This window comes from Gigantopelta aegis, chromosome 4, assembly GCF_016097555.1.
Source record: "Gigantopelta aegis isolate Gae_Host chromosome 4, Gae_host_genome, whole genome shotgun sequence".
Classification (NCBI taxonomy): Eukaryota; Metazoa; Mollusca; class Gastropoda; order Neomphalida; family Peltospiridae; genus Gigantopelta; species Gigantopelta aegis.
In genome coordinates this window covers 57,650,068-57,674,590 of record NC_054702.1, presented here as the reverse complement: position 1 = coordinate 57,674,590, position 24,523 = coordinate 57,650,068, and the positions used below count along the sequence as shown (strand labels likewise).

The window sequence follows — 24,523 nt, the reverse complement described above, 5'->3', positions numbered from 1 at the left end:
ACTTAATGGGTCAGAAGCTTCACTAATGAGAATCTTAAGTCTAATAGAACAATTTTCTAAATTTTCTGGTCTGAAACTTATTATTGAAAAAACTACTGTGGTCTGGATTGGATCTAATGCTACAAATAACTACACACTGCGATGATAAACAGCTAAACTGGTCACAAAACACCTTTACATTCCTTGGAGTAAACTTTAATGCTGACTTGGACCAAATTGTAGATTTAAATTAGACAGAAAAAATTAATGAAATTTCCAAATTACTCAACTCCTGGTCCAAACGACAGCTTACCATGTTAGGAAGAATTGTAGTTGTAAAATCATTAGCTTTGTCAAAACTTATTCATCTTCTTCTTGGATTTCATAATCCAGAAACAAATAAATTAAAGATTATTAATCATCTATTTTACGCTGATATTTGGAAGAACTCAATAGACTATATAGCCAGAAAGACCGTAACACAACCAAATGATTATGATGGCTTGAATATGGTAAATCTAGAATTTTTTATAAATTCTCTGAAATTACTGGTAACTTGGTAAGAAGATTAATAAATAGTCCTGAATCATTGTGGTCCCATTTGCTTCACTGTCAGTTACCTTCCAGAAATGTATTAATTACTAATAACGGTGATGACTATCACAGGCAGTGCAGTAAGAAGATTTCAAATACTTTTTGGAAAGAGGTGTTTAACACTCTTGCATTTTTTAAGAACATAGTGACACTTTATTACAAGTCATTGATAAAAATTTATAATAAAACTATATATTATGCTAATTGGAATTCAAGAGGTAGTACAAATGTACATGATATGTTTGATCTAGATGGTAACCTATTCAGTTATGATACCTTTTGTGAGTTTTATGTGTTTCATCCTCCATTCACAATTTTTGAAGGGTTAAAAGCTACTTTATTTGAAAGATGGCCATTTCTCTCTCTCTTAAACCCCTTTCAGAAAACTTCTTCTTTTGGCCAAAACATGTCTATATTATTGTAAAGAACAAAAAGGGATCACAGCATATATATAAAAATTACATTAGAAACTCGTTTTTGTCACCAAAATATATTAGTAAATGGGAACATGATTTGGTTATAAAAGAGGACTTTAACTGGTGGAAAAAAATTAACAGTCTTGTTTTTAACATTACAAAGGACACTAGGTTAAAGTGGTTTCAATAAAGAATAACACAAAAAATTCTTCCAACAAATAAGTTTTTATTTGATATTAAACAGGTAATTAGTCCAGACTGTAGCTTCTGCAATGAGTCAGTTGAAACTTATTTGCATCTATTTTATTACTGTACTCATGTTCATTCTATACTTAAAAGTTTGCAAGAATGGATAAAAGTAGCCACTTATATCTCTGTGTGTTTCTCTCCAAAAGAGTTTCTTCTTGGCATTCCAGAAAAACAAAAACAATATTATTTTTAATAAACAGTTTATATAACACTCTAAATTTACAAAGAAAACACTTTTTTTTGAGCATCTGAAATATAATATACACAAATATTATATTTTAGAAAGAATATCATACTGTAATAAAAATAAATATGAAGAATTTCTTAGCAGATGGGATATCTGGTCAAATCTGTTCTTGCAGCTTGAACCAGTCTAGACAGAAAAACATTGTTGTTAGTAATATATCTTGGGATGTGAATCGGTAGATGTTACTACATTAACTTGCCTTTGGTGCTGGTGACATTTTGTAAAATGTTGTTACATATTGAAGATGGTGAATAAAATATTTAAATAAAAAAAAAAATAATAATAAAAAAGAGTTCTGATTGTCATTTTACATTGAGAAAATACAAACCTGTTAACTCGAAGCTTAATTATAAGCTCATCTGTTGGCATTACATTAGGCTAAACAGTACAAGTGTTTCACTGTATCTGTATATGCTCAGGTAGCAACGTGATTGCTCAAGAAGATAGTGACAACAACTGGTTGCATATTGTCAGTGCTAAAATCCAGTAGAAATAAAACAACAGAATTTTACCAGTTACCAGGCCCTAATCTACAACTTCCCAAAAGAAAGGGGAGAAAGTTTATAAAAATAGGCGAAGTGAACATTTATCGGTACATTTTGTAACGTTTCGCCATGTTCTGCGTTTGTTCGAAAAAAATTTCCAAATTATACACTCAGGCCTAGCTCTGGCACTCGCCAAATTTGCCAATTGTGAATTTTGAAAACAACTGGCGAATTTTATTTTAATTTGGCGAAAGAATTTCAAGTATTAATTGATATTTTGTTACAAAATAACTGCATGGGTATCTATAAAATTAGGAAGTTTAATAAATAATTTGGCGAAATATTCTGCTGATCTAGAGCTAGCCCTGACACTCAGTTCCAATCGGAATATTTTGATATAAAATGCTACTACATCTGGTAATGACATTTAAACAAAACAATTATGTGTTTCAGTTCCAATCGGAATATTTTGATATAAAATACTACTACATCTGGTAATGACATTTAAAAAAACAATTATGTGTTTCAGTTCCAATCGGAATATTTTGATATAAAATACTACTACATCTGGTAATGACATTTAAACAAAACAATTATGTGTTTCAGTTCCAATCGGAATATTTTGATATAAAATACTACTACATCTGGTAATGACATTTAAACAAAAACAATTATGTGTTTCATTATAACATGATATTATTAAGTAGTTGGTAATGGGTCATTATGTTAAAATGAAAATAATAATTAGTATTTTCTGCCATTACTGAATCTAATGTGGCCGAGAATTAACAACACTTGATTGGTCATTGCAAATGGTGCGACATGCATCGATATACAGTTTGGTGCCAAAGTAAAAACAGACAAGATGCCAAGTGAGCTATGACACTAAATAAGTCAGGATCTTGACGTCTGTTGTGCGTGGGTTTTTTTTGGGTTTTTAATAGGATTAGATTCAAAATATTATGGCGACTTCGACTTGTCACTACTGCTAATGACTTGGCAACTACGTAATTTTTGGCGAAGAAAAGGTTTTTTTCACCAGCTAGATTAGGTCCCGAGTTACATGTTTTGCTATTTTACCAGTTACATGTTTGCTTAAATTTAGTAATTTGTTAGAATAATCAAAATGAGAAGCCTTATTTCCAATATATAGTCAAATCTAGATGTATAGTACTCAAATTCTGTTTTGTATGCCATGCTAAAACGGAAAAATTTATTTTTATTATGGGTATTTAAAAAAAAAAAAAATGCCAGATTCTGATATTTTAGATGTCCATGACGAAGACAACCTTGTAGAGGATTCAGTTTCAACAAGGATACTAAACTTGGCTACCTCTGGCATTTGCTAATTGCTAATTTTGAAAGTTGGCAAATTTTATTTTAATTTGGCGAAATAATTTTATGTAATAATTGATATTTTTTAGAAAATAACTCTGGATTTTTGCAATTTTTTAAGTTCAATGAACAATTTGGAGAAATGTTTTGTTCACCCAGAGCTATCCCTGCTAAAGAAAAATGAAAGATTGACTTTTTGTTCATTGACTTTCATAAACAAAAGTGTATTAACCAAATGTAGTCATTTGTACAGGGGGTGAGTGGAATCATGAACCCCTTTAATTTTCACCCAGCAAAACAACTGATATTTGCAAGCTATAAATTTGCGACTCGGTAAATGACATACCAATTTAATATGAACAAGTTCAGTTGTATAATATAATAGAGTGAGAGACAGACAGTGAGAGAGAACGTCTTCTAGCTACATTCATTTAATGTATGAATTATTCTGTATTGTATGAAATTATGTTTGAACAAGCCTGCATTAAAATCGCATTGGAGTATGAACCCATCGACACGATACCGACTCAAAATATAGTTTTGATCCATGTAGCAATTTTTGTCTGTGTCAGCTGTGTTTCATCCACGAAATGAGTGGCCTTGACTTTATAAACCCACGTGAATGTTCACTTTCCATCAGATTTTGACAAGATGCCAGCTGCACAGGACGGAGCCATAGTAGAAAAGTTTGTAGAACTAGTCCGGAACAGTCCTGTGTTATATGACGTTTCTACGCTCAACTGCTTATCTTTGGCACTCTTTTAATATCGGATGTACTTAAAACCTATGTCGTCTTTGTTTGTTTTACTTTTTCTGATATCTAATCAACAACAAAATCAGCAATAGTGATCACTGCTGATTAGTTATACGTTCTAAGTGGTTAGTTGCCATTGCAAAACACAGCAGGAAAACGGCGGAATACCTCTATGCCGTTTCGTGTTCCCTACCAGCTTTTTAGTATCGGGAGTCATGTAAGTGTCGGGTATATGAATTCCAGTTTTAGGGTGAGTTGGTTTTGGGTCAATTTGAGCAACCACTGGAATGAGTTGGTTTTGGATCAAGTTGACCGGGGCCCCATTTTATGAAGCAATCTTGGTGCTAAGATCACTTTGTAAAACGGGACCCTGATCCCTAAATACTTACACCTAAGTGTCTAACATAAGTCAGTGTATGTTTAAAGTGAAAGAAAGCAGGCAGGACACACATGGAATAAACTTTTGTTTAGCTAATTTTTAGATATGAATCTATGTACAGTATTTCCTTGAAAATTACTAAAATGTGGTTCATTTTAAAGGTACATTTTATCAGCCAAAGACTAAATGTTGTAGAAAAAAAATTAGCAGTTGGCTAATTCAGCAATGGATAGGGTTAACCCTGAGTTAGGTCTTTTTCCAACTAAACTTGGAAGAAAGAAGGTGAGCAGTAAGCTTTTTTGTTCAAGCCTCTCTCACATCCCTGTATATTACCAGTGAGGTGACGTCATAACTTTGATTTACTAAATATCGAATTAAAATGTTATTTCAGAAGTGTTATAGGATTCGCTACTCGTGTTTTTTAATATGTAAAATATCAACTTTGTCTAGTTAATTGGTATTTGTCTCAGCAGAGCCTTGACAAATACTGATTAAAATAGACTGTTGATATTTTTCATATAAACACTGGCAACAAATCCTCTATTTAACCCAAGGAGTTTCAATCGTGTTCTAGTTGGAATGCCTCTGCGAGTAAAAACAATTAGTTTGATCTGAGGTTGTACCCACATTATATTCTTTATTTTGCACCATTCCTCCTTTAAACATTATTATTATTATTGGTTTTCTAATTGAAAAACTAAACACAACTGCCAGTTAGCATTTGGTTTTGGTATTGGGAATATGTTTTTAATGCACATTTGTTATTTTTTATGAGACATTGTAAATAATATATACATTTTTCCAGTGCATTTTGTGAAGTACTTTATTTATAGTTTTTTCAGGCTGAACATATGATTTTTTGTTTTATGGTGTTTGTCCGTATAAAGTACAGGTTGAAATCAGGAAGCAAAGTAGGCAAGTTTGACTAGTTTCAAACATATCCTGTTCTATCACACTGATTGAAAGTGAGTGATTGATCTGTTGGACATATTTCAGTTACCGGTTGTAGAATTCCGAACAACTAACAGATTGTACACTGTAAATGTATAGAAATACTGTGTTATTATTTCTTTTATTTGATTTGTAAAAAAAAAAAAAAAGTGTTCTTCTTTTAAAAAAACAACATTAATACATTAATCTAGGAAGGAGATATAATATTAATTTACAGTTATCTTCTCATTTCTTGAACATTTGTTTAGGGAGAACAATTATTTATGTTAATAACAAAATGGACACTGTATCACCTCATCCTAACTTAATTGTACTTGAAGATGGGGTCATTCAACAATTATGTAAAACTATTGGCGGAATGCGTTACAAAACTTGATAGGGAAGAGATGTCTTAACGTAATTGACTCATAGCATTTAAAAAAAAACCCCAACTTTGTATTGAAATAAGTATGGAAAAATAAAACAACAATAAAATTATGTATGAAAAAAAGGGGGAGAGCTGTTTTATTAGTTATGTTGGATAAGACCTTTTTTCTTTTTATGGTGAAATAGAATATTGCAATTTTGGAAACTATCATCTGATCGAGTACTTTCCCAGTTGTTAAAATTTCAAATCTGTATTATCTGTTGATGTTTTAGCACTATAAGAGAAAGAACTATCATCTGATCAAGTAATATCCCAGTAGTTAAAATTTCAAATCTTTATTATCTGTTGATGTTTCAGCACTAGAAGAGAAAGAACTATCATCTGATCAAGGATGGAGCACTGCAAGCCGTTTCAGTACTTCTAATGAATCTTTTGCATCTCTGCATGATGTACCCTTGGATGCCTGGCCAGAGCTGAATCGTCCAGAAACAAGTGACAAGTTAGCTGTTTCATCTGTTATTATATTGAAATACTTTCAGTTGACCAGTCTATCCATCCTTGCCTTTTTTGCCTTTTCTGATAAATGAACAGTAAGGAATGTTTAGCTCTTTAAGTCATCACTGAACTAAGTTTTCAATGTGAAATTTGTCATTTTGGACGTTCACAAATTCAACGTCATATTGTAAGATAATAACTGCCGTAACACTATTTTAAATGTGTATAATATGTTATGGGACATCTTAGTGAGTCTAATGACCCTAATTTTTTTTACAAAAGAACGTACTTCATATTTTACAAAAAAAAATTGTAATAAAAAAACCTTTTGTTTAAATGGCATTTTTATGAAGTTTATTTTCACTTTCACTCATCGACGAGTAATCCAAACTGAAAGTCAGTTTCATCAGTTATTTTCAGTGAATACATCCTTTAAAAACCTTAAACTTTCATTAAATAATGTCCAACTTGTTTTAAAAGAAATATTTTTTGTTTTTGTTTTTTTCGATATTGTAATAACAATTAACATACAAACACCAGTCGAAAACATACACTGAACGTGTTTGATTGTTATTCTACATTCTACTATGTTCTGCAATTCACAGAATCAAGATAGGTAACTCCTGTGAATGTTAACAGCCTTGTTTAGGAAGACTGGTCAAGTCTTAACTATGTTCAAGAATGTTTTTTATGTTAGTTTTGCATATCTCGAGAATGGGAGGAAAAGAGTTAAAGACACTTTGACTATAGAATGTATAATGTGTTTGTTGTTTTGCTGGGCTGTCGTTAAACATTCATTCATTACTGTTCACGCAGTACAGCATTTGTTTTACAAATATTTTCCATACATTTATTGTTTAAAACATGTATCATGCTTAGATCATTGTAGACTAACTTTTCCTAAGAATCGTCACCCTTGAGATTGTTAACATTGTATCACGGTACAAGAATCTGTAACAAGTCTTTTTCACAGGAGAAAGAAAAACAAACTTCGTAGCTACTGTTCTGTAGTAAATGCCAGTTTATTTTTACTGATAGTAAATGCAAGACCTATATTTCACCAATATCAGCCACAATTCTATTGATGATGTTATCATTATCTGGTTTCTCAGTGAACACAAAATAAATTGTGCACATGGATAATATTTATTTTAATATTAATGTACTAATAGTTAAGTCATTTATAAATTGATCTAGAAGGAGATGAAGTGTCCCTATTTTTCAGGAGCTATTCAGTAACACAGTTACAGTGTAGAATAGGGACTTCATGCAGAATTTCGAATCAATGTACTTTGGTGTCAATAGTTTTTTTTACATGCATTAGACTATCAAAGAGATGAAAATCATAATGCAAAATTTCCCATTTCCCATGTCTGATTTTGATGTAAAAAATGTACTTTGTGAAAAATTATTCTGTTAATCCTTTTGCCATCTCACTGTCTCATCCTGGTGAACTGTTTCATTTCTGCTATATATTTTATTATTATTATTATTATTATTCAGAAATATGTCAGTAGAGGAATCCCATTCTCAGATGTGGAAACATGCAATGGATTTTCCTGGCTACGTCCATCATAGTTCATCAAAGCCCAGTGTTCCAGTTCAGTATTACCCAAACAAGCAGTCAGCTGCGAATCAGCAGTTCTATTCCAAGTGTGGCAGCCAGCAGTTTGATCCTTCTCAAAGCTCTTCTGGGTCAGTTGGGGAAGATGCTACTTCCCAACACGTCAGCAGTCAGTTGGACTATTTAGAATCACAAGAGGCTGTCATGGCATTACAGGACTTCATGGAAAATCCTACTTCGAGTCCCCAATCCTCAATGACGGGCACTGTCTCCATGGATTACCAGAACACTAAATCTCTGTTCAGCCAAGCCAGTAGGCAGACATCAAAGCTGGAACAAACACGTGTTGATGGCAGTAGCCCACAGCATGGGGGATCTGTTGTATCAGCATTGCTTCAACAACAAAGTCCACATGTTTTATTGGACTCTCCCAATGTTAAAGCAGCAGACACGTCGACAGGTAGAGCTGGTCAGATCAACCAGATGGGTGGACTTTCGCAAATAAATCACATGAACTCCCCAATACCCTCTCAGCGTGAACAGCAACAGCAGCTGCTGAGGACATCTGGGAACCATTCTGATAGTGTTCAGACACATCCAAATATTCGCAGTTACAACCAGAACAAGCCTTTTCAAAATCAGCAGATGATCTATTCACAGAATGAGCAAAACATTCACTCTCAAAATCAGCAAGACAGACATCCGGTTAACAAAAATGTTCAGTCTCTAAATCAAAACATACCGTATCAGCATCAGCCAGGACAGATGCAGCATGGTAACATGGTCACATACCATCACCAATTACACAACAGCCAAATGTTTCAACCTCGAGCTCAACAAAATCTGCACTCGCCAAATGTAAACCATCGTGGCTTAGAAATGGCGGGACAGAATATGAGTTATCACCAGAAGCAAAGGCAGCATTCTTTGAGCACCGCATCTCTGAATATCAATAATTCCTCTTTGAATCAGTCCCAGAATGCTGACCCGTTGGTTCCATCAAACAGAGGGAACCCCAGCTTTTCTTCTGCAGAACCTTCACTTGGTGTGCGCCCTAAGTCCAAGCTGGAAAACATTTTGACACGTGGCCAGAGTAATGACACTGGGTTGCCGTCACACTTCCTTCAGACAGATTATTCCAAAACGTGCGAATCTCCGATGCAAAACAGTCCCTACTATGATTATGATGGCGGAAAAGTTTGCAATAATTCAAACTTAAGAATGCCCAACATGCATAATATGAATTCTCCTGTTCATCGTGACGCTAGGTATGCTTATCCCCCTGCTGATAATGTATCGGCACAACTTCAGTATCACAGTCAGAGCTCTGTCCAGCCACAGTATGAACATTTCTCCCCAAGCAGCAGCTACTCTTCTAGTGATTCACAGTATGGCAGTCAGACACTGGATTTCCAACCGAATAGACAGTCATTCTCAGATAGTGGCCAGTCAGTTAGCTCACCACCTTACGAACATGCTCAGTATGTTCAGTCGGGAATTCCACAATCGACTGTAACAAATGAAAACCAGAGTTATGCTCTGCAGAATCAGTATGTGAAACATTCCAAGAGTCTCAAAACTGGTCAGATGCAACAGAAACATGGTGCAACTGTCCAGTCCAAAGTGATCAGTAACCTGAAGGTGGTTGGAGGCAGTTTGCAAAAAGACATGGTATATTCTATTAAATCATCATCAGGAAAGCGCATATGTGCATCGTGGAATGGTGAAACATTTGAAACAGTCGATCGGTCAGGTAAGTATCACATTAATTTAAGTAATATTTGAAGGTTGAAATGAGTTAAAGAAATAAATACCCTAACATATACATACATATGTTTCCCTTGGTATTTCAAGGCAAGCTGTGGGTCAGCAGAAACGTATCTACTAAACTTTAAAAATTGCACAAAACCAGTTATTTTCTATCAAAATATCAATTATTTAATGAAATTATTTTGCCAAATTAAAACAACATTTGCCAGTTGTTTTTGAAATTTGCAGTTGACAAATTTGGCAAATGCCAGAGCTAGCCCTGTATTTGTATTGGTCAAGAATATAAATCAAGAGGTCATTTTGAAGTAAATGGATTTCACTTATTTACAAAGGGCATATGGTGGGGGTCTTTTTCTGTACAAAATTTGCTTTATCTTATTCAATCCAATCTTATTCAATAATAATGTCTAAACACAGATATATTTGGCCAAATGGCTAAAATACTGTCACAACAAACTATTGGTGCCTCTTTTTCTCTTTTCGTTTTTGTTTTTTAAAATAACCAAATCAGTAAATGTATTTTTGTTTTTTTGCCGTACATACTAGTTGATATACTCTTAGAATTTATGCTAACAACTTAATAAATGATACTATCTTGTAACTACAGTTGTCCAGAATCCATTGGATCCGCACCTTTCTATGTTTGGAGAAAACAGAGAGTCTATGTTAGGTGGTGGAGCAAAAAATAATAGCAGGGGTCGTCCTTTGAAAGGAAACGCAACAGGAATGCACCAGACTTCCTCTTCTGGTGATCAGCGTAGACAAGGACCAAGGTTGGTTTTTCTGCACTTGTATGGTTTTTGGGTAGAACGTAACCCAGTAGTAGAGCACTCACTTGATGCACAGTTGGTCTGGGATCGATCCTCGTCGGTGGGCCCATTGGGCTATTTCTCATTCCAGCCAGTGCACCACGACTTGTATATCAAAGGCCGTAGTATGTGCTATCCAGTCTTTGGGATGGTGCATATAAAAGATCCGTTGCTGCTAATGGGAAAATCTAGCAGGTTTCCTTTCTAAGACTATATATCAAAATTACCAAATGTTTGACATCCAATAGCTGATGTGCTCTTGTGGTGTTGTTACACAAAATCTTTTTGGTATGGTTTTATTTGTATGATGTAGGTCTACTGGTTTCAACTGCCAACATATTACTACTTTACTAAACATCTACACTCAGTAAGCATATCTATATCTAAAACAATTCATAAAAATAAGGGGAAAAATACCTACATAACCTAATTTTTTTGAGAATGTATTGCACAAGATATATCACTAATTGTCAAGCATCTACATGAACTTTTCCACCTAGGAGCCAGATGGCACCTACTTGTATTTTTATATAGATAATATGAAATGTTTTAGTTGCCAAATGAAAAAAATGGTCGCATATGCTGATTGTTATACTAAGTGTTATATCATTTGATATTTGACTTATAAACTCTTGTTTAAATTAGCCACTTTTTAGATTCTTTTTAAAGGAATGCTCTACACAACTCAAAGTTGGCTTAAAAAAAAAAAAGTTCCAGTGAGCTCTGCTTATATACCTAACAAATTGTTTTACGGAGGTGTTTGTTTTTTTAAACTACCCAAAAACCCAAACATTTCTATTGTAGAAGTAAGGCTCCAATGCTGCGACCTGCCAATTATTGTGACAAAGCAGAAGAGGGATCTGAAGTGTTGTTGCCCAATGGTCGGATATGGCAACATGCTTCACCACTGACTCGGTTTGTGTATTTCTCTTTCCCATCCGTAAAACTATTTTACTGTTGATTTCTCAGGCATGTATACTAGGCCTTAATCTAGAATTGAAAAAGTAGGAGAAGTGACTTCTTCCTTCACAGAAGAAAGGAGAGAAGTTTAATAAAAATAGGTGAAGTGAACATTTATCGGTACATTTTGCAACATTTCGCACTCTGTTCTAATCGTAATTTTTCCATATAAAATACTATTTACAGTAATAAAATTTAAACTAAACAGTTGTATGTTTTATTAAAAATGTGGTATTATTAAGTAGTTGATACTATGCCATTATGTTAAAATTAAAGTATAAATTAGTATTTTCTGGCATTACTGAAATGAATGTGGCCGAGGATTAACAATGCTTGACTGGTCACAGCACACAGCACGAAACGTGTCACTTTGAAAAACAATAGCCCGGCTTACGGGTGTATCTTAAGAATGTCAACATTAGACTACGACATGTATTTAATCTCTTCACAACATAAACTGGCATTATTATTAACATTTGTTGGTTGATTTTGATAATAAATTGAACACGGTAAAACATTGCATCAAATCAATCGTACATTAGTGCAGGTGCGCAGAAACCATTTCCCGTTAATAGGCCAGTTCACTATTACTCGAGGATACAGTCTGGTGCCAAAGTAAAAACACTGTCCAACATACGGTGACAAGGTGCCAAGTGAGCTAGATGACAATAAACAAGTTGGGGGTCTTGACATCTGTTGTGTGATTTTGTTTTTGAAATCGCATTAGGTCCAGAATATTACGGCGACTTCAACTTCTCAATACTGCTAATAACTTGGCAACGTGAGCTGACTTTCGGCGAAAAAAAATTCTCATTTCATTGGCAAGATTAGGGCCTGGTATCAGGGCTTCTAGATTATGGTAACCCCACTCCCATGGCTTGTGATATTCAATGCTGGGCTAGTATATAACTACTATTGCCATGCCCGATGCCTAGTGAAACAAAAAGATGATGTTGCAGTTATGTCAATTTTGTAAATATGAATATCCTGCCCCCACCCCAACCCCACGATGTCAGTGTTTTTAAGCTCTGTCTCCCCCTTTAGGTGACATATCTTATTATTAAGATTATTTAGTAAAATTGTATTAACTTTAGTAAAGTAGGGCTAGTAAATTTTTAATCGTGGCTAGTACATTTTTAAAATCACTGATCCCATGGCTAGTGAATTTTATAAAAATTCTAGAAGCCCTGCTGATATACAGGAAATTGTGCAAGGGGAGTCTAGACTGGCGAGCAAAGGTTTTAGGTGGGGTTGGTTCATGGTCCTTCAGAAATTATATTTAAAAGAGTGTAATTGATTGGAGCAGGGGCTGAGTGAGTTTGGACACATGTGTCTGTTTCAAATAACATTTCTGATTGCTATAACTAGTACATACCATTTTTAAAAAACCACATTCCTGTTAATACACTGCCCAGCTGTTGGCCATGAAAGAAACGGAACTTTCTTTGTTTTTCTAATGTTTTGTAATCTCTTCCCATACGAACAGTTTAATAATAATATGATTGTACATGTCTGTAACAATATTTTGATCTTATTTTGGTTTCTTGTTTTATTTTAGAAGACCACTACATCCAGAAAGAGAAAAATTGGCTACAGGTTCTACATCTACAGTTCCAGTTTCCAAAGGTTTAGCCACGTTTTGGGCTTTTTGTATTCAGCTATTTAGTACTTTTATTTGTACAGATTTTATTTAAGCTTTTACCATTGATGGTTTAATTTTTAATATATAAACTGAAAATGACATCATCTGTATATTTTCAATATGTTTAAAACTGTTTATTGTAATACAAATATAAACAAAAATGAAATAATTTCAAATACTACTTTGTATATTTAAAAAAAAAAATCTAATGTATAAATGGAATAATACAAGTCATAAGAAGGCTATTTGTTATAGCATAACAATATTTTACCAGGTATCATTGCTTTCAAAAGAGTTCCATAATCATCTTCTACATAAAAATCTCTTCAATAAAAACAGTTCATAAAATTTAGATTTTTGATTTAAACTCTTTTTCATACTTTACATTTTTAATTTACAGGTATAAACTCGTTTCAAGATCAAAGCAATAACGATATGTCTGAGGCACAAGCTGCAGAAGAAAAAATTCCTCCAAAACCGCCAAGAAAGCGCTTTACATCAAATGTAATTAAATATTTAAATATTTTATTTACAGCAAAACCTATCATGTACTAATGGTTTGTTTTCTCCACTTTACTGTTGATTATTCATACATTTTGTGACTAGGGTGTCCACGAGTTCTGTCACGGCAAGACTCAAGTCTGTTTACAGGAAGAGCACTCTCATTTATACTTTTTACGTCATTTTGCCATATACTTGCTGCCAGTTACATTATAGGGCTATGAAATATGAAGGGAAATCAAAAGTCGAATATGTGGAATGCAATGCAGTGGCATGAGTTGGCATCCATATTCAGTGCTGGAATTAAGATTTTTCTTTATTCCTTCTTCTTAGTATCATCCAGTGTAAGTGTCTAGTACTCTGGTCTTGGTCGAGTTTGACACTCGAGTACTCGAGTCCAATATTTTGGACTTGTGGAGTCTCTGTTTGTGACTCCATCCATATAGTTGCAGAATTTTCTTTTTGAATATCAAATATTGATGTCGTAATGACCTTTTTTGTGTCTTACAACACCAATTTATTTTAAGTTTTAACTTCATAGGTTGATTGTTTGACACCCAATAGCCGATGTATATTTGTGATGGGGTGTCGTTAAACATTCATTCATTCATATGTTGAAGCACCAGGGTGAGTAGGTCACTATGCAGTCTCTTGCTAATTAACCATTGTTAGAATTGTTTTGTTTGTTGGAGAAAATAACTAAAAGCCATTGAGTATAGAGTTCCAATATTTATTTATTGAATATTACCGAAACATTACACTGTTAAAGGGACTGTCCTGAGTTTTCAGCCCTAGAATACTTATGTTTGTTCTTCAACAAAATAAACTCATCCTGCTTTTGGGGTGGGTTTTTTAATGTAACATGTTTCAAATATAAAGATTATACAGATGAAAATTTGGAATGGCCTTTGACTGAATTATTTCAAATTTCGTTTGGTCGTTGAAATTTTTTATAGCATCATGATTTGGAATTGTTTTAGACATAAAGCGATACTGAGATACTACAAAATATTACGATGTCCAGAAATGTATGGATTATAAAAATATTCATATTCTAAGCCAGAAAATGTAAGTAAATTGTCATTTTAATAATATAAATATAAATGTGAACTCAACACTTACAATCTTAAAGCCGATGACTTAACTGCTGTGCTATTGAGGCTGGTAATTAAACTTTTTACCAGCTCATCCGGAGGGGACTAGGTTTCATCTACATCCTTCCGTCTGTTTGTGTCTCCGTCTATCCCACACATAGTTTTTCAGATGGGTTTTTCACAATGCTTCAAGATATTGAGCCGAAATTTTGTATATAGCTTTGTTATGTACTGTTACAGATAACTTTGACCTTCATGGTGATTTACCCATTTTTGGCAGAGTTATGTCCCGAGAATTTAGGAGATACAAAAATTAGTTTTCCTGACTTTTTTTAAATGGCTCACGAAATTGGGCTGAAATGTTGTGTATCACATACTGTTACAGATCAAGTCTGAATTTCAAGGCCATATACCCAGAGTTATGGCCCTTGAACATAGGAGATACGAAAAATTTGGGGGTTCCGTAGGGGACATGTATTGCTTTAGCAGTACTTACAGAATGCTTGTTTCATTTCAGGGAGAGGAACTGTTGGCAGTGTGTAAATTTTGTGGATATACCAGCATCGATTTAGACAAATGTGAGCGGTGTTTTCGAAGGCTTCCAGAGGATGCAAAACTTACGACATTGTTAAAAAAGACAAAAACTGGCAACATAAGTCAGAGTGGGGGAAGCAGTAATGTGACAATTGACAAGAAGTCATTTTACGGGAAGGTGGTCAGTGAGCAAGATATGCCTTACAAGAATGAAGATAGTGTGAAGCCACCTCCAGGTGGACCCCAAGTCGAAGAAGATTCACCTGTAGGTTTGAACACTAAAGGCATCAGCTCTGTGATCAAAGGAAAACCTGGACGGAAGCTAGCACAAAACAAAATGAAGCCAACCAAGCCGAGAGCAAAGAAATCCAAATCTCTAGTCCCAGGTAAAATCCGATGTATAATGTTATTTTGCCAAAATAAAATAAAGTTTAGTTTCACACGACACCATTAGTGCAACCCTTGCAATTGCAGTCGGCAGTTCCTTGGAGTTTTTAATGCTCCATAACACTTTTTTATTTTACTGTGGAATATATTCAAATTTTTTCCATGGCATATTTTTTGCCACAGACATTTTCTTAATCACAGAGGCAGGGCTAGCTCTGGCACTCGACAAATTTGCCAATTGTGAATTTTAAACAACTGGCGAATTTTATTTTAATTTGGCGAAAGAATTTCATGTAATAATTGATATTTTGGTAAAAATAATGGTGGGTTTCTGCAATTTTTGAAATTTAATAAATAATTTGGTGACATTTTCTACACACCCAGAGCTAGCCCTGAGAGGTTACTAGTGCACATTGTGTAATTAATCGGTGACTATTGAATGCCAAACAACATTCTTGCAATATCAAAGTAGTAAGATAGCTTTGAAAATATCTGTCCTGTTCAGGATTGTTCCAGGTAACAAGCAAAACATTTTGTACCTCAGTACATGCTTCTGTAGAATATATTTTATGTAATGTTTATCATTGTTGCGATGTTCTGGTTTGAAGTTAACCAGTCTATTGTGGGTGGGATCTAGCTTTGTGAATAGATCTCACTGTGGTGCAGGGGTGTAACATTCTCTTTGAGAATGGCCAATACAGCACAAATTGAAGTTTAGAGTAAAAGTCAGTATCTATCTGTGATATTTGTATTTGTATTTTTGCACTGTTCTTTACACTGTTTTTATTTATATCTTGAATTTTTCTGTTGATGTTGATCATCACCTTATTTGTTTCCATTACCATAGTTTGACACCCAATAGCCGATGTATTTTTCATGCTGGGGTGTCGTTAAACATTCATTCATTCTTTACCATAGTTTGACACCCAATAGCCGATGTATTTATCGTCCTGGGGTGTCATTAAACATTCATTCATTCATTCATTCATTCATGAATAGACTGCTTGCCTTCGATGTCATGATTTTCTTAAAGTTGACTGGATTTGATCTGAAGTGCAAACAAAATTACCTCTTTTTTATGTATATTGTATATTAAAGATCCCTTGCTGCTTTTCAGATAAAGTAGGTTTCCTCATTAACTTGTCTGAGCAAGTGCCAAAATACCATACAGCCATAGTTTAAAATTCATTGGATATTTTTAAAATGTAGTTAACCAGAAGTCAGTTCACATGATTTTCATCTAGGTTACATAAAACGACAATTCATCGGTTACATAATGTTTAACGTTGTCAGTTACATCAAACTTGAAATTAGTTGTCTTTTGAAATTTGCTAATTTTAATTTCAACATCACAGACTATAATTTCAATCAATTGTAATTTTATACAGATGTGTTACAGATTTGTAGATTTACTAAACTTAGCATCCATTATCTCAGGTTGAAACAAGGGTCTGCGACTTCTAAAAAAAAAAAACTTTGTAAAACAATTTGTTCATCACATAACTGAGCAATCTAATTAAAATTAGCTCCACTATTATATGTGGATCTAACAGCAGCCAGTTGGAGCTCATGTCCACCAATCAAAACCGTACTTGCAGAATCATGCCAGTGATTTGAAAATAATTTGAAAACATTCCGAATTATCCTGAGGGTATACGACATGTTTCATGTGAATTATGAATGCCTTATTTAGACCAGTAGAACTAATTTTAATCAGATTGCTAACAACACTGCGTAGTCTCCAATGTCCAAGTAACATTTCGTCTGTAAATAATAATTTAAATATTGACCAATCACATTTCGCCTTTAATAACGTTATTTGGGAGCATACAAATTCTAAAAATATCGGGCGAGTCTATTTTAGTGGCTGCAGTACAGCGAACCATACCAACCTGTACTGGGTGGGTTATCAGTCTTCAATTTTACATTACAAATTATTTATTTATTAAAAAAACCCTAAAAACTAAATCAGTCTTCAGTTTTACATTACAAATTATTTATTTTATAAAATAAAACATGTTTTAAGTCATTTGTAATTCACACAAAACATGTTGTATACCCTCAGGATAATTCGGAATGTTTTCAAATTAATTTAAATCACTGGCATGATTCTGCAAGTAAGGTTTTGATTGGTGGACATGAGCTCCAACTGGCTGCTGTTAGATCCACATGTAATAGTGGAGCTAATTTTAATTAGATTGATAACTGAGTGGCACAATTGCAAAGCCGACATGCAAACATAACATCAGTTTACATAAAATATCATGGCCAAAAATATGCTGAGATGTTGTTAACCTCTTTTTTTTCCCCCATCCCTAGCTATGCAAGACAGACCCATTCCATGACATCGGCCCATATGGAATAAATCTGTCTTGCATAGGCTATGACGTCATTGCGTTTAACATGGGGAGTATAATATATGACGTCATATTAATGCGAGTTGGTTAGTTTTAGATCAATATTTTGTTATTAAAACCTTCATTATAAAAGCTTTCTTGTTAATTTGTAGTGTTAAATTATATTTAACACATGAAACAGATGCGACAAATATGATAGGGTAGTTTATTTCTGATAAAATGGTCAAATAAAGAAGTTACTTTTTCAGCCATCTTTCTTTGATCCTATAAAATAATGGGGTTTTTTATTGAATGAATGAGAGAAAAAGACTCCATCATATGTGGTCATGTGGGATAGAAAATGTACACCCTTGGTGGTGGAAATTTCGACCCTGGGACTCGACAAGCCTCGTCCTGTTGAAATTTCCACCACCTCGGGTGTACTTTTTCTATCCCACATGACAACATATGATGGAGTCTATTAATCTAATCAGCCCATGGAATCTCATGGTCAAGAAATGACATTACATTTACTAACTAGTATTATTCTTAGCTCAAGCTACTGGATTCGTTTTTTATTTATTTTATTACTTTTTTTTTTATGAGTCTCTTGCTTTTCAGAAACTGTGACTATTTCATCTGATGAAGAAACAGACTCGAACTCTTCCCAGGCGAAAAACTTTGCTCTTGTTGCTCCTGTGTTGGGTCAGTCTCATACTGATGCGCACGCAGAAGCCGAGGCAGCACCAGCCAAGCCTGAAGAGAAAGCTGAAGATGACCTTCCTCTCTTTTCTGTGGAAGTTCCGAAAAAACAGCCAGTCTCCAGACGAGGCAGAATGGAAGATGAGGTAAGAGATGGTCCAGAATTGATCTAGTGTTTGAGTTGGAGGCAATTTTTAAATATATACACTCATGTCACATTAGTCTGCATGGCACAAAAGTCTGCGCATGTTGGGGTATGTTTGTAAACAAACAAACAACGTTAAGTTAATTCATAAAACAATTGTTAAAACACACATCATCTTGATTGTGAATATATGTATAAGAATAAGAATATGTGGCGAGGTTTCTTTTTGAATGGAAATGATGTTAAACATGAATGACATCATTTTGGATATCATTACATAATAATAAACTAGTGCTTAACATTATTTTATTTTCTAAACGCTGGACAGATTGCAGTGTAAAGTTGCTATTGAAACGTTTTTGTTCAATAACAATGAGTGCATACATCAGTTATGAAGTGTCATCGTAGTAAGTTTGCTTAAATGTCAATAAACGTAGACCTCAATTAATTTGCACTGGAAATGCTAGATATTAAACACACACACACACACACACACACACACATACACACACCATACACCATACACCACATAATGGCCACTCAAGGGACCTTGTAAAAGTGGCCATTATGGACAGCTGGCTATTATATATACAGGTAAGTAAAAACTCATATGAAAATAGTTTACTGTGAAAGCTACTCCTAAACTGGAATGAGTTGAATATCTTTTTAGATAAAAATGTGATTATGGTAATTCTTTAACTGGTATTCTGAGATTAGTATCCAAAAGCATCCTATAATTGATGGTATGGACGTCTTTGTGAATAAAGAGCCATTTGTTTTAGTTTTAAGAAATATTCTGTTGTTAATTTACTTGTAAATGGCAAGGGATATTCTGTGTGTTTAAATGTACTAAGATATCATCTGTTTTATCTGTTCTTTTTTCAATTCTTTTTCTGTTTTATTTTTATGCAGCAAGGAAGACTTGTTAAAAAATCAAAAAAGACGGCACACATAGAGGAAGAATTAGAAATGCCTGTTTGTGATAGCACACAAGAGGAATGTACCACAGTGGCACTGAATGCTCGCAGTGTGCGAATTGGAGCATTGAAACTGACCCCAGCAAAAAATATTTTGGTGACAGATAAAGCCATTCACTTTAATTTGTCATGTAAGTGCATACACTTTTCTTTTTTGTCATCGTAAGTGCATACACTTTTCTTTTTTGTCATCGTAAGTGCATACGCTTTTTTTTAGTTCCCTACTGGGACTATAGGTTTTATCTCTATCCGTCCATCTGTCCATCTGTCCCACATATGTTTTCTGGGTGTGTTTTGCAGAAGGCTTTAAGATATTGAGCTGAAATTTTGTGTATAGCTTTATCATGTACTGTTACAGATCAAGTTTGACTCTCATGTCGATTTACCCATGTTTGACAGAGTTATGGCCCTTGAACTTAGGAGATATGAAAATTTGTTTCTGGACTCTTTTTTTTTTTTTCAGAAGGCCTTGAGATATTAACCTGCAATTTTGTATATAGCTTTATCATGTACTGTTACTTATCACATTTACTACATTTACATGGTGATTTACTAACTTTTCACAGATGTTTGGCCCTTGAATTTAGGAGATACAAAACATTGTTGGGTCAGGTAGGGGACGTGTATTGCTTTAGCAGTACTCTCAAAATGCTTGTTTGTCACGTAAATGCATACACTTTCCTTTTTACGGGTGGAATCTAACTCAGTTGTTAAGAGCATTTGCCTTGGGTACTTTGATCAGAGTATTAAACCCACATTAAGCATACTATGTAGCATAAAATAACGGAAAAGATAGATAAACCATGCATAGTAGCAAGTACTTTATACATCTCAAGCAATAAGAACAAGATCAAAGAATGCAATATGTCGGAACGATTTTCCATTTAAAAGTTTGTCTTTGCCCAGAAAAATGCTAAATTTCCCTAGTCTTGGGGTTTATTAGACATACAGTCCTGTCCTTTATGCCGTTCATGTCTTTCTTACAGGTGAAGCAACCGAAGAGAACTATCTGATAGAACTGACTGCTCATGAGATTGAAAGTTGCCAGGGATACTTGAGACATCCTTTGCCACTCCTGTTTTTTATCACAACACCTGCCTGTGGCATAAAGCTACGGAAGCAACTGAAGAAGGGAAAGCAAGAATTCTTTGATCCCAAAAGTTCAGGTTATTGTCTTTATGTTGATTGCTTTCTGGTCATAGTTTTGTTACAGACTAGAGTTAAACGCGCTCTCTCACAGATGGTTGACCTAATTATTGACCCAACAAGGTATTATATGAAAATATATACATTTGATTTGTACCTAAAAGTACTTTATTGAACCATCTACATAACCACCATATCACACTTATTATTGATATTTTATAAAAATAATTGAATTATGGATAGGGTCCATAATTCTGAGAAAAAACAACGGCTATTTGGAGAGCAGAGGTGTGACGTATTATTTTGAGTCACGTGACAGGCATTCCCTGAATAACTGCAGTGCCAAAACGATTTACCAAGCTCGTGTAACGAGAACGCTTGACCGTCCTCTGCGACGTAGGGTAAATAGAAAAAAAAAACCATTGAAAATAAGTTATTAAAAAATAATAAAAACATGTACTGAATGATAATAAGCTTATACATTAATTTATTTTAGTAACAGAAGCATGTTAAACGTCGACAATCCTGACTAGTTGGGCCTTTGCATCTATAGGTAAATTTATCGTTAGACGTAAAACTCTAAACGCGAAAAACTCTAAACATCTGGATCACAAACATCGTCATTTTTCACCTTGTCAAATTCATTATTATACAAAATATGCCATAACAGCTGACTTGGGATAGGAATTGTTACATTTTTAAAGAATACTCTGAACTAGACGGTGTTTATATACGATGTGACTATATATACGAAGACCGCGTCTATAGCCTCCACTAACGAGGGCTGGCTATAATCACAGCAAAAATGTATATACATGTAGGCGGTAAATAAGTACATGTATTTGATTGATCCATATTACCGAACCATCTGGAACAGGAGGAATACATACTAAGTACTGTACGAACAGTGCATTTTCTGAACAGGGGAGGGGGTGGGGAGTATATGAATTTAGCGGACCCTTTTGTGTACATTTTCCATAGATATATGAATAGTGTCATATTGTCCTTACAGTACTAACAAAAAATTTATTATAATAAATAAATAATAATAATGATGATTACAAATTATCAGCGTCTAAGGTAGATTAACTGAAAGAAAAACTAACTACGGACAGTACACAAACTAACAACAGGGCTTGAACTTAATAATTTTTCACTGATTGCAATTTTGAGGCTGCTTACGTAAATTTTGTAAAAAAAATGTTAATTTTACCATAAATAAATATGTCTGTATTTAGTCACATTTCAAATGCTCAAAATTGCAAGGGGCAATAAAACTCAAAATAGGCTACTACTAAAGCTGAGACCACTCGCAGGTCCCCCTCTAAATTTATATAATGTTTTTGTAACAACCGCCCCCACCGCGACATGATTTTACCAACATTATAATACATGTAATAATAATAATAATAATACACAATTATTATTCCTATTACTATTATTACTACTACTACTACTATTATTATTATTAGCCTACTACTACCTTTTTGGGGTGGAGGGGCAGTGTTTTATCTGGAGGAGTTTTGGCTATAAAAATACAAGATTAACGTGCGTGCACACTCGCACAAACAGCAGGCTGAACTTGTCCCTGCACGTAGAACTGGATTCAATTGGATTAAAGGAGGGGACAATTAAGGCATTTGGCCTGGTATGCATATTCAATGATATATAATGCACATTATTGCTTAATATCAACAAGTATAATCGTATAGTTAATTAATAAAATGGTTAAATGTGACAGCTATTATATATAACGGGCGCAGCCATTTTGTACCATCCCGGTGAATATGCCCTCTGGCAAGCTGGTGGTTACGTAATACCTAACGTGTCACGTCAGGAATTAGTCTTCGAACTGAAGAAACAAAACATACCTGATTTTTGCGAATGCATCGCAATATTCTGTAATAATAGCCATCCCAGTAAGCCAGCAACAATTTAATTATATATTATTTTTCAATACAAAATAAACCACCATTGTCAAAGTGTTGAAATAACTGTATTATGTTTGGTACATAAATTAATCCATGTACTGAAATAATAATCGGAGTGTTTTCTTGGTTAATTGGTCTTTTCTTTCCGTGGCCTGTACCTGTGGTTCTTAGGTTGGCAGGTGTGTGTTTAGACGGTCCCCAGACACTTTGTCTAGACACACTAAAAAGACGTGCCTCTTTTATTAAGATCACAGGGTATTATGTGGTAACCGTACAGATACCCCTTCAAGCGTAATGGGCATTATCAGCTGCCCTTCTTTATTACTGTAAGTAATTCTGTAAAACCTTTGATTAAGTAGACTTTCCCATCTAAAATCACAAAACTGACCAATTACGTCGTCCCAAAGAAAAGAAAAGTATCATTTGGGTATCGTGAGTGGTCGTGTTTGCTCGAACGTACCCTACCAATAGGCCTAATAATATGCATTTTTCCTTTGGATTTTTTTAAAAAGAAAAATACTATAACTCCATTTCGTTCTATTGATGCAAATTGAAATATATTTACTTAAATAGTGTATTATACTATCAAGTCATTTATGTTGTTTTACAAGTGCATAGAGGAGATGGACGGAGCTGACGTCACTTCACCCCAAGCTATACCACCGGATGTCACAAAAACGAAACAAAATGGCTGCACCCAGTTAGCAGGAATAATCATGTTTTTTTATTAACTCTAAAATTACGCGTTTTTCATTTGTTAAAGTGTCAGTATGTGTTGGTGGTCTGGGTATGCATCTTTCCAACACATAAGGCTATTGTTTGAGTTGACCCTACCTTTAAGTAATAATTAGCCAACCTTTGGACGACAAAACATGCAACAGTACACTGTTTTTTTACGCTATACATTAAAACCGAAATACCACTTTGCGAACCAGTCAAAATAATTTGCACACGCACCTAATAATAATAATAATAATAATAATAATAAATGGTGAGTTTATGTTCCGACTGTTTATTATTTTATTTCAGTGTATTCACAGTTATTTTCGTCATGAAATAATATATTTTTTATTATTTGCCATGTATATAGCCAGCCCTCATTTGCCAAGTCTCTGTACACGGCGATCATTTATATAAAATCCAAAAATACAATATACGGTTGACGTATATATAGCCTCATCACTACGAGTCTGTTTTTCTGTTTTTTCATGGAGCATATCATGGAATTCCCTCGATCGTAGTTCAATTAAAATATTTTGGATCATACAATAACTAGGTTTGGTATTCCAAATGAATGTAAGTTTTATTTATAATGCATATTCAGAGAAACAAGGCCCTTTAAATCCGTGATTCAGCTCCTTTAAAGCCACTGACCCTAGTTATTAGTCCTCTACCGATCGAACCGGAGGGGACTATAGGTTTCATCTTTATCTGTGTGTCCGACCATCCATCCGTCTGCTGCACATATAGTTGGGGGGGGGGTTTTGGGGGGGGGGTCTTCTTCTTTTTCATTTTTAACTTAGGATATATGAAAATATGTATTGCTTTAGCAGTACAATCAGAATGCTTGTTAAACGGTGTAAAATAATTTTGGCCATTACATAATATAGAATACATTGTTAACTGTGGATTCTTGAAAACTAACCCATGAGGGTCGTCATGTATTCTCTTACTTATCCATAATTCATTAAATGTTTTATTGTGACTGCCAAATTAACTTCTATTGTATATTTTTTAATGATAAAATTGGTTAAAATCTCGAGGAATATAGACA

The 24,523-nt window shown here is 34.3% G+C and overlaps 1 protein-coding gene across 1 annotated transcript in view; it reads left to right on the top strand.

Moving 5' to 3' along the window:
* LOC121370814 (sentrin-specific protease 6-like) overlaps positions 1-24,523 on the top strand; it is a 47,929-nt gene that overhangs the window by 4,447 nt on the left and 18,959 nt on the right. The window contains exons 2-11 of the mRNA XM_041496294.1: positions 6,114-6,255; positions 7,755-9,568; positions 10,193-10,358; positions 11,199-11,309; positions 12,913-12,980; positions 13,397-13,500; positions 15,109-15,511; positions 18,470-18,696; positions 19,608-19,803; positions 20,659-20,838. Of these exons, the coding sequence (XP_041352228.1) occupies positions 6,114-6,255; positions 7,755-9,568; positions 10,193-10,358; positions 11,199-11,309; positions 12,913-12,980; positions 13,397-13,500; positions 15,109-15,511; positions 18,470-18,696; positions 19,608-19,803; positions 20,659-20,838 (3,411 nt within the window). The remainder of the gene's footprint in view (positions 1-6,113; positions 6,256-7,754; positions 9,569-10,192; positions 10,359-11,198; positions 11,310-12,912; positions 12,981-13,396; positions 13,501-15,108; positions 15,512-18,469; positions 18,697-19,607; positions 19,804-20,658; positions 20,839-24,523) is intronic.